General features: G+C 47.8%; 3 protein-coding genes across 6 annotated transcripts in view; 2 read left to right on the top strand and 1 right to left on the bottom strand.

Moving 5' to 3' along the window:
* Positions 1-1,279, top strand: part of lrsam1 (leucine rich repeat and sterile alpha motif containing 1) — a 15,591-nt gene extending 14,312 nt beyond the window's left edge. For all 3 annotated transcript variants that reach the window (XM_037979386.1, XM_037979385.1, XM_017441130.3), the window contains exon 25: positions 168-1,279. In XM_037979386.1, the coding sequence (XP_037835314.1) occupies positions 168-290 (123 nt within the window). In that variant the 3' untranslated portion in view covers positions 291-1,279. The remainder of the gene's footprint in view (positions 1-167) is intronic.
* A 798-nt stretch (positions 1,280-2,077) lies between these two features.
* Positions 2,078-5,979, top strand: ndor1 (NADPH dependent diflavin oxidoreductase 1). Of its 2 annotated transcripts, none has more exons than XM_025002830.1 (15): positions 2,078-2,202; positions 2,699-2,838; positions 2,948-3,025; positions 3,111-3,208; positions 3,325-3,423; positions 3,503-3,604; positions 3,679-3,879; positions 3,961-4,088; positions 4,164-4,375; positions 4,466-4,573; positions 4,668-4,782; positions 4,893-5,001; positions 5,120-5,238; positions 5,312-5,406; positions 5,605-5,979. In XM_025002830.1, the coding sequence occupies exons 2-15, from the start codon at positions 2,704-2,706 to the stop codon at positions 5,683-5,685; spliced, it is 1,680 nt and encodes a 559-aa protein (XP_024858598.1). In that variant the 5' UTR covers positions 2,078-2,202; positions 2,699-2,703; the 3' UTR covers positions 5,686-5,979. The 2 variants fall into 2 exon arrangements, with proteins under 2 accessions (XP_024858598.1, XP_017296624.1); XM_017441135.3 differs by having other exon boundaries at positions 4,893-5,039.
* A 2-nt stretch (positions 5,980-5,981) lies between these two features.
* Positions 5,982-8,283, bottom strand: ntmt1 (N-terminal Xaa-Pro-Lys N-methyltransferase 1). Its single transcript, XM_017441136.3, has 4 exons — positions 8,146-8,283; positions 7,274-7,433; positions 6,934-7,186; positions 5,982-6,592 (listed from the first exon to the last, which is right to left on the bottom strand). Exons 2-4 carry the CDS (start codon positions 7,430-7,432, stop codon positions 6,336-6,338), a joined length of 669 nt encoding a protein of 222 aa, XP_017296625.1. The 5' UTR covers position 7,433; positions 8,146-8,283; the 3' UTR covers positions 5,982-6,335.
* Positions 8,284-9,886: the final 1,603 nt, after the last annotated feature.

The following is a 9,886-nucleotide window of genomic DNA, read 5'->3' as shown; positions in this document are numbered from 1 at the left end:
GTTCTTGTTCTCTCTGACCTGTAAACGGGTTCTTGTTCTCTCTGACCTGTGAACGGGTTCTTGTGTTCTCTCTGACCTGTGAACGGGTTCTTGTGTTCTCTCTGACCTGTAAACGGGTTCTTGTGTTCTCTCTGACCTGTAAACGGGTTCTTGTGTTCTGTCTCCAGTCTCGGGTCATCTTCCTGCCGTGCGGCCACATCTGCTGCTGTCAGGTTTGCAGCGACGCTCTGCAGAACTGCCCTCTGTGCCGCAGCAACATCTGCCAGCGCATCCGGCTCTACCAGAACTAGACCGGGCCGGACTGGACCGGACCAGTCCGGGCCGCACTGGGCCCCGCCCCCCTCCCTCTGTATTTATGCATGACCCTGGAGCTGCTGTGAGTGAACCTCATGTGTTAAACGAAGCTTTTAAAGCGCCGAGCCACTTTCGTGTTTTAACCACATCCTGTTGCTGGTGTCTGACTCGGGTTTGTTTCCATGACAATAAATTTAGTTTGTTTTATATTTTAGGACGTCGGCCTCTCTGGTTCACGGCTTTTCTTTGCTAATAATTAGTGCCTTTATCTCCTAAATCTCTTATTACAAGTAGCAGCATTCATGTTGTTTTTGTCGTTGAGAGCCTGAATTTATCACATTTTCTTTTATAAAATCAGAGTTTTTATGCTGTAAACTTCAACCTTTGTAAATGTGAGTAAAAGGCAGCTGATGTAAAGCATCAGGAAAAGGAGTTTTTGTTTAAAAAGCTTGTTTTTAATTATTAATGTTGTTTTTAGACCAAGTTTGTGAAACGAATGAACCCATTGAGCAGATGCACAAAAAGCACCTTTTTGTCCTTCCAGATGTTAAAGATCTCTTTATTTAAAGTGTTTAAACTTTCAAACAGCACCTGAACGCAGCACTGCCTCCTTTACTGTAGCTTCCCGTGTTTAAAAGTAAGTACACCCTCTTTAAATTAGTCCTGTGATCTGTCAGCGCTCAGGCTCTGCGTTGGAGACGACTCTCAGCTACTACCAAGAGTTTGATTCCCATCTGTCCGGAGGCTCGAGAGATATTTTACTAACAGACACAGAGACAGTGACTGCCTGTCCTTCAGAAGAACTCTAATTCTCTGTTCTCAGACCTGATAAACCTTCGGATTGTTCTCGTTGTAACGGTTCCTCTTAGGCTGTTCTATCAAGTGCTCTTAACGATCTGTACCGGGTGGATATATCTGTTCTAATGTTGACTGAATGCTCACATTTATCGCTATGACACAATAAAACACGCCTGTATTTATCCTGGTAAAGTTTCCTCTTCATGAAAGGACGCACCTCATTTCATGACACAACCCCCGCCGTGCTTCACAGGTTCGACTCTCTCCTGACCTCCTTTTAACAGACGGAGGAGAATCGGAGCTAAAATGTTTTCACTGATTTCCAGTTTTTGTCGTCTCTCTTTGTAATGATCGGCTGAAGGAGGACGCAGCGTTCGGCTCTTTTTGTTTTTTAAAACATGGTTCACAGAATCCAGGTGAGTTCAAAGAGTTGAACCAGTAACAAAAATGTAAATATAAGAATAAAGACAGAAAACATGAACGTTTGACAATGAACACCTAGAAAGATATAAATACATGGAAACTAGGAAATAAATAAACACTTCATGATGGATTTCTAATTTAGTGGGGGGCTGTTTTAGAAGGTTTGATTTTTTTTATTTCAAAAATCTTACAGGAAGCTTTGGTAAGCCTAGTTTTATATGTATTTTTACACAACATATAACATTAATGCATAATTAATCTATGTTTTTAGAATCAAATCAGAAGTTATATTATCTGGAAAAGGAAGCAGGAGTCGATTAAATCTTTGGTTTCACAAGGACTGAAAAGAACTGGAGTCCAAAAAAATAAAATAAACTAAGAAAGACCTTCAGAAAGTCCGGAGAACTGTTGATCCAGAACATTTGAACATAAAACAGGGACGTCTGAATAACTAGAAATAAAATATATAAAAAATAGTTCACAAATCTGTTTATTTTAACCGTCACTGAGTTAAAACCGTACTTTCCGACTCTTTCAGTGGGTCCTCGAACGCAGCGCGCAGGTTGCCGTAAAGTGTGACGTCATGTCGCTTTACGGCAGCTGTCGCTCAGTTCAGTTTAATAACATTCAGTAAAACACCGGGTCAACTTTGTCATTTTAAGCCTGTTTTTGACAAAGACGGAGGTGGTAAGTGTCTCTAATTAATAAAAAAGAACAAAATAATTAGAAAAATAAATATTTGATAATATTTTAGCGGATAACCGTTCAGCTAATATCAACATTTATAATAAAACAGTCAACTTTTTTTACTGTTTCCACTCTTATAATGATATGTGAGATTAAAATATTAACAAAGACAGCGGTGGTAAGTGTCTATAGATCTTTTTACATCTAGGAATAATAATAATAATAATAAAACTAAATGTTTTTGTCGGTCAGTTAGCCTGTTAGCAGCTAGCCGTAGGAGCTAACATCAATAAGAAGTTTTAGGGAAATAATCTGTTTCCTCTTTTATAATAACTAACTGAACAAGAGATTAAAATGGTTACTGGGAAGGAAAGTACAGATGACATTAATAAAATATATACTTTTCTTCAGAAGGTTAAAACTACAACGCCATTGTTTTTGTAGTTCTGTCTGTTTAAGTGTCTCTAAGAACTCTGTATTTTGTGGTTGTGTTCAGTCGGGATGTCCAGTCCTGCCCTGCTGGTTCTGTACGGCAGTCAGACCGGTACCGCTCAGGACACGGCCCACAGGCTGGTCCGACAGGCCCAGAGGAGGCGGCTGAAGGTTCGGCTGATGTCCCTGGACAGCTACGATGTGGTGAGGCTGATTAAAGACAGGAAGTCTCAGGAAGTCTCACTGAGAACCAGCAGACTGTCCCGCTGCAGTTAAAGCTTCAGGAAACAGTGAGAATGTTTTGTTTTTTCAGGCCCAGCTGATCTCAGAGACTCTGGTTGTGTTTGTTTGCTCCACCACCGGAGAAGGAGATCCTCCTGACAACATGAAGGTGACAGACTGAGGACACGCTGGAGACACAAATCTGTCTCCGACTGTAAAAAAACAAACCTGTTTGTCTTTGTTTTCCTTCACAGAACTTCTGGAGGTTTCTCTTTAAGAAGTCTTTACCTGCCGGTTCTCTGAGCCGTCTGGACGGAGCGGTTCTGGGCCTGGGGGACTCCTCCTACCCAAAGTTAGTTCACGTTTCATACGAGTCCGGTTCTGGTCCGGTTCCACCGTTCTGTGACGTTCTTCCTGTTTTGTTTTGGTTCCCAGTGGAAGAATCTTTCACCTGTTTGTTGTTTTCAGGTTTAATTTTGTTGCCAAGAAGCTCCATAAGCGCCTCCTGCAGCTGGGTGTCAGCATGCTGCTTCCTGTGGGCCTGGCAGACGATCAGCATGAGCTCGGGTCAGAACCAGAACTTTACTCCATGAAGCAAACGGCAGCAGCTGTTCTCCTGCTGAAGTCTTTGTTTGTGTTGAGACAGGCCGGACGCCGTCGTCGACCCGTGGCTCTCGGCGTTCTGGGAGGCGGTGTCGGTTCTGAACCCGTCTCTGGCGGACGTGGTTCCTCTGAGCGAGGACGAGCCGTAAGTTCGGCTCATTCGGAGGTTTTCAGGTTTGTTTGTAAACAATAACTCCTGATTGTTGTTGTTTGTTTCAGACTCCCTCCGTCCTTCTCCTTCCACTTCCTGGACGAAAAGCTGGGGACAGACGACCGTCTGAAGGTCCCCTCGGTCCAAACCCTCCCGTCCCAGTCCTGTCCTTTTCCTGCCAGGATGCTGTCCAACAGGAGGGTAACAGAACCGACCCACTTCCAGGACGTCAGACTCATAGAGTTTGACATTTCCGGGTCCAGTATCGAGTACGGAACCGTCAGCTCGTCCTCCGCCCGGATCTGAGCGGATTCTTGGGTCTGAGCTGCATTTCTGGTGCCGTTCTGCAGGTTTGCAGCCGGAGACGTGGTTCTGATCCGTCCGTGTAACGCAGCGGAGGACGTGCAGCGGTTCTGTCAGCTGCTCGGGTTGGACCCAGACTCCAGGTTCGTTCTCAGAGCCACAGAACCCTCTGCAGGTAGGTGTGTGTGTGTGTGTGGATGACTCTCAGCTACCTCCGCTGCAGAGTCTGTAACGCCGACCTTCCTCTCAGTCCCAGCGAGGCTCCCTCAGCCGTGCAGCGTGCGCCGCCTGCTGCGGCAGCACCTGGACATCGCCGCCGTGCCTCGCCGCTCCTTCTTCGAGCTGCTGGCCACGTTGGCCTCCAACGAGCTGGAGCGGGACAAGCTGGTGGAGTTCAGCTCGGCCGGCGGTCAGGACGAGCTGCACGCCTACTGCCACCGACCCCGCCGCACCGCGCTGGAGGTGACTCCAGCGCCGGATCTGGTCCTTTCAGTCCAGTTCTGGTCCGGTCAGCTCCGGTTCAAACCGATGTTTGGGTTCTTCTCGTTTCAGGTTTTGGCGGATTTTCCTCACACCGCAGCTGGAATCAAAGTGGATTATCTCCTGGATCTTTTCCCTGAGATCCAGCCGCGGTCCTTCTCCATCGCCTCCTCCCTGAAGGTACCTCAGCTCCTCGGCTCCTCAGACAAACCTCAGAGTAAATATAAAGATGTGAGAAGAGCTCAGAGTAATAATGAGAGCTGTTTCTGCTCAGGCTCATCCTCACCGGCTGCAGATCCTCGTAGCCGTAGTTCATTATAAAACCAAGCTGCACAAACCAAGACGAGGTCTCTGCTCCACCTGGCTGGCCTCTCTGGATCCTCAACAAGGTCCTCCCAGAACGTGACGTTCTTTCTGTTCTTTATGCTGAAGGATTAGATCGTTTAATGAGAGGTCCATTTAGGAGTTTCTGCTCGGTTCTGACTGCCTGTTCCTGTAGGGGAGGTCTGTGTTCCTCTGTGGGTGAAGAAGGGAACGCTCCGGTTCCCCACAGACGCCGACACCCCCGTGCTCCTGGTGGGGCCGGGAACAGGAGTGGCCCCCTTCAGGTCCGTTTTACAGGAGAGGCTTTCTGAGGGGAGAACCGGTGAGATCTTTGTTGTTCCTGGATGTTCCTGGATGTTCTCAGACCTGCTGAGGTTTCCTCTCCGTCTCTCTGCTCCGCAGCCAACTTCCTGTTCTTCGGCTGCCGCTCCGAGTCCAAAGACTTCTTCTTCTGCTCAGAGTGGGCGGACATGATGAAGGCCAGACACCTGCTCCTCTTCACGGCGTTCTCCAGAGACCAGGTGAGAAATGGAGCTTCGCCTCCTGTCGTTTCTGAGAGCAGGACGTTTCTGCGCTGACTGCAGATTTGTTCAGGAGGAGAAGGTTTACGTCCAGCACCGGGTGGAGGAGAACGCTGCACTCGTCTGGGACCTGATCACCAGGAGAAACGCCCGGGTTTACATCGCCGGGTCAGTCCACAACCGTTTAACTTCCTGTAAATTTTTATATTTCGTTCATTTTGACTGATGTGAAGATTTGTCAGAATCTTTTTATTTAAAACAGATTCTGATTAAAGGTTTCAGCTCCTGAATGTTCGGAGGGATTCTCTGTTTTTGCTTCTTTTATTTTGAAAAACCCTGATTGATCTTTGTGTCATTTTCTTTCAGAAACGCCAAACAGATGCCGGCCGGCGTGCTGAGCGCTCTGAAGGTCGTGTTCCAGCAGGAAGGAGGCGTTTCTGCTGCTGAAGCTGAACAGATGCTGGCAGCCTTGGAGCGAGCGGGCCGCCTGCAGAGGGAGACCTGGTCCTGATCCTGGTCCTTGTCCTGGTCCTGGTCCCGGTCTGAGACCTTCTGCAGCTGCTGGATCAGTGGGTCCAGTTGGATGCAGGAAACCTGGAAGGACTCCTGCAGAGCCGCTTCTCCTCCAGCAGAAACGGTTCCTGATCTGATCTCTGATCTGCTGGATGTTTGTAAAATATTTAAATCCTGCTGAAGCAGCTGGAATCATCCCGTCGAGCGTGAATAAATATCCAACCTGCAGCTGATGGTTTTAGTGACTTTATTACAATAATCCAGCTGATCTGTGGTCAGTTAGCCTTTAAAAACCTCTGCAGGGAGAAAGACGTTGAATCAGCTGTTTGGAGTAAATATGATTAAATATTAACTTCAGATTAAACCTTTTATTGAAACGTCTCACAGGTCGAGTTAAAGTCCAGACAGAAAGTTTGTCTCTTCTCCGAAGCGAACTCGTCTCGGAGCTCGGTGGGTTTCCAGCAGCCGTTGCCATGGCAACGCCGGTCCTGCCGCTCAGATCAGCTTCAGGAAACGAAGCGGAGTCCCGCAGATAACAACGTGTCCGCTCAGTGAGCGCGCGGTGGCGGCGGCGGCGGCGGCGTCTACCTCAGGGCCAGCGTGTGCACCTGGTAGATCTCCTTCGGTAAGTTCAGCTGCTGCTCCTCGTGGACGAGCCGCAGCCCCGCTCGGCCCACCAGGCTCCGCACGATCCCCAGGTCCCGGCACACGCTGCTGTCCACCTCGTCCGGGACCACGCCTTCGTACGACACGTTGTCTTTGATGACCACCAGGCCGCCGGGCCGCAGCGCTTTCTGGCAGCGCCGCAGGAACTCCACCAGATGGTCGTCGGTCAGGTGACCTGGAGGAGGAACCAAAGGTCGTCAGAGTCACACCGAGGCGGTGAAACGGGCCCGAACCATAACGTTCCCCCCGCCGTGCCTGACTGTGGGGTCGCACTCAGCGTTTCTGTTAATGGTTCAGAAATGTTCCTACAGTCAAGCACGGAGGGGTGAACATCATGCTGAGGACGGAGACATGTCCTGTGAAATCCTGCAGAAGGGTTCTCCAGCAGAACCGTGACCCAAACCGGAACCGGAAGGATTTAGAGCGTTTCTGGAAAGAGGAGTGGGCCTCCTGTAGACTGAGAGACGGGTCGTGTCCCCGCTGTCCAATAGGGACTGCAGTGTCTCAGAGACTCACCGATGACCCACTGGATCCAGATGACGTCGTACCGTCCCGCCTCGGGGACGAAGTCCTGCAGGCCGCAGCAGAAGTAGTTCCCCACCCTCTTCCCCTCGTCTCCCAGGTAGGACTTGGCTTTGTCCAGGAACTCCTTGGTGACGTCCACCATGTCCACGGTTTGGAACAGAGGCAGCAGGAGACGCTTGGTGATCCTGCCGATCCCAGCGCCGCAGTCCAGAGCGCAGCCAGTCCCCGTCTTCCCTTCGCCGTCCTTCAGGGGACAGAAACCGCCGCTCCGAGTCAGAGAAACACCCTGAGACAAACCATCGATGGACACCGGACAAGTTTAAAGTCTCACCCCTAGGAACTTCTTCAGGAACGCCTTGGATCCGTTGATGTCGATGCTGGAGATGCTGCCGTAGCCGCCCAGCATCCCGTCCACCGTGGGGGCGACCTCCTTCCAGTAATCCTCAGCGTTGGAGTAAAAGCTGGCCTCGTCCTCCACGATGTCCCCCATCCTGTCCACACAGAGAGAGGAGGGAGACGTTTACGATAACGTTAATTTGTCTGATTTGTGTTTGAGGTCTCAGACTTTCCCGCTTCGATGTTCTGAAACCAACTGCTGATGACCTTTGACCCCTCCGGCAGCTCACAGACTCAGAGGAACCTTGAAGAACCATCAGCAGCAGCACAGACAGAACCAGAACCTGAAACAGTTTTACACCAGGAGGAGGACATGGAACAGCTGACCTCTGACCTCTGATCCCTAACCTGAAGCATCCCGCAGATCTTCACCCTGATCAGTTTATCTGAACCTCCAGGACGAAGAGCTCACCTGTTGCAGGTAACCATGGTAACCAGGTCACAAGGGGTCATAATGTTGTGGCCGCTTTTAGCAGCAGCTCAGCTGTTTTCACCTCCAGACTTTAAATACATCCCATAATAATACAGGACACACAAAGAAATCTGTTCACTGATGTCTGATTAAAACTGTTTAACACTAAAAAAACTAATTTATTTCCTTTAAACTGAAACAAACTGTAAATTAAGGGACGTTAAAGAAACGTGTCTAACTTCCGGTGGTTTCTGATGAAGATTAACTGATCAGATTATCGGATTAATAAACACATTTATGGCTAACCCTGTTAGCCTGTTAGCATGCTAGCCTCCGTTAGCTGTAAACCTCGGACTCCTAACCTAGTTAAACCGGCTTTAAATGTTTAAACTAACCTGGTTTAGTGTCTCTGAACAACTTGTCCTCCCGTTCCGGCGGCTTTCAATCACTTTTCTATTTGAGGCCATCGCCGCACGCGCAGCGCGTCATTTCCTTATTTGGGTTTACCCGAAACCGGAAGCGACAGCTTCCCCTGCCGGCGGACCACGGTATTACATCTACGCCACTGAACGCTGTTTAAATAACTATATAAAACAATTAATATAATATAAATAGCACAGTCAGTTATATTTATAAATAATAAACAGAAAAATATTTCATATAAAGCTTTAAATAAACGTGATTTTCTTATTTGGTTTGATCTAAAACCGGAGGAAACAGCTCTCTCTGCTGGCGGAACTCTGTCATGACTCCCTTAAATTCACACATTTTAACACATTTATTATTAAAAACAAACTCATCAAGACTTAAAAACATATGTTTATATCAATTGAACAAAAAATTTTAAAAAAGCTAAATTAGTGAAACTGATCAATTTCAGATGAAAATAAAAAAAAAATTAAATCTTAAAGGGAAACATTTTGTCCATCATGAGACGAATTTAAACGCTGGTAACTCCTCATTTCTGCGCTGTGAGCTTTTTATAAAGACAATAATTTTATTTTGGGGCTTCGGTGATACAGTCAGGTGTTTTCAGACTATATTCTGAGTTTTTCAGAGATTGTAAAACATAATTTCCACATAGTGAGAGTTCAAACCTCTGAAAAGATGGTTCTGTTTAACTTCAGCAGTTTGTCTGATTTATGGGTTTCTGCTGATGGTAACAGGAAATCAATGAATCAAACATTTATTCATATATTTATTAAATCTAACTTTGTGTTTGATGAGTTTCTGGTCCTGATGCTGCAGTTCCACCTCAGAACCACTTGAGGGCAGAAAAGAGCCACAAACCCGCAGATCTGACCTCTGACTTCATCCCCACATTTTTCAGATTCTGATAAAAGAATCCTCATTTCTGTTTCTCTTATTGATGATTGTTTTATTTTGAACCCATCAGAACATCCTGACTCTTCAGTCATGGAGCAGCAGATGGGAGAGGAGCTCCTGATTAAAATAATAACTGCAGCTTCAGCGGATCAGCTGATCCTGAGCCTGAAGGCAGGCTGGAATCTGCAGGTTTTATCCAAACAACCCGGAATAAAAACTCTTCAGAAGCTGCAGCTGAACCAGGATCGAGCTGGGATCGGACCTTCTTCTGGGTCGAGTCAAATCTTTATCCTGGAAACTGACCCCCCCCTGCTGCTCCACCAGACCCGCAGGCCAGAACCAAACTAAAGGTCCAGAATCATCTCCAGGTCCTAACAGGTCTCACGTCCATCCGGGAGGAACCGGGTCCAGGAGGGACAAACAGACCAGGATAAAAACCTGATAAACATAATTAATCATCACTGAGGAGGAGCCCAGACCATCAGCCCTCCACCGCCGTGCTGACAGCTGCAGGGCATTCTGGATAAACATCTGTCCTCTGGGCTGGTTCTGGTCCAGAAGTCGTCTGGTTCCATTAAGTCGAGCTGCCATGTTGTGTTTAGAGAGAAGAGGCTTTGACCTTTGACCTTTGACCTGCTGACTGAGGGCTGACAGTTTGTTTGTTTGTTTGTTTGTCTCAGAGCTCAGGACGATCTAAGCTTCAGTGGTTCTGTGGTTCTGGGAGGTCGGTGCGGGTCCGAACCGGGTTCTGGTTCTGCTTGGTTCTGCTCTCAGACCATCAGATGGACGGACAGTGTCCTCTGAGACAGA

The sequence above is a fragment of the Kryptolebias marmoratus genome, linkage group LG14 (assembly GCF_001649575.2).
Source record: "Kryptolebias marmoratus isolate JLee-2015 linkage group LG14, ASM164957v2, whole genome shotgun sequence".
Lineage (NCBI taxonomy): Eukaryota > Metazoa > Chordata > Actinopteri > Cyprinodontiformes > Rivulidae > Kryptolebias > Kryptolebias marmoratus.
The sequence above is the reverse complement of the archived record's forward strand: the minus strand, read 5'-3'. Positions and strand labels throughout refer to the sequence as shown.

What these genes read in the sequence shown, in the direction of transcription:
- ntmt1 (XM_017441136.3), bottom strand. Translation starts at nt 7,432, where the DNA reads ATGGGGGACATCGTGGAGGACGAGGCCAGCTTTTACTCCAACGCTGAG. An exon ending in TCCTGAAGAAGTTCCTAGGG is followed by an intron (nt 7,187 to 7,273) that starts GTGAGACTTTAA and finishes TGTCCCCTGAAG; the next exon opens with GACGGCGAAGGGAAGACGGG. An exon ending in CTGGATCCAGTGGGTCATCG is followed by an intron (nt 6,593 to 6,933) that starts GTGAGTCTCTGA and finishes TTCCTCCTCCAG; the next exon opens with GTCACCTGACCGACGACCAT.
- ndor1 (XM_017441135.3), top strand. Translation starts at nt 2,704, where the DNA reads ATGTCCAGTCCTGCCCTGCTGGTTCTGTACGGCAGTCAGACCGGTACC. An exon ending in CCATCGCCTCCTCCCTGAAG is followed by an intron (nt 4,574 to 4,667) that starts GTACCTCAGCTC and finishes GTTTCTGCTCAG; the next exon opens with GCTCATCCTCACCGGCTGCA. An exon ending in GCTTTCTGAGGGGAGAACCG is followed by an intron (nt 5,040 to 5,119) that starts GTGAGATCTTTG and finishes TCTGCTCCGCAG; the next exon opens with CCAACTTCCTGTTCTTCGGC.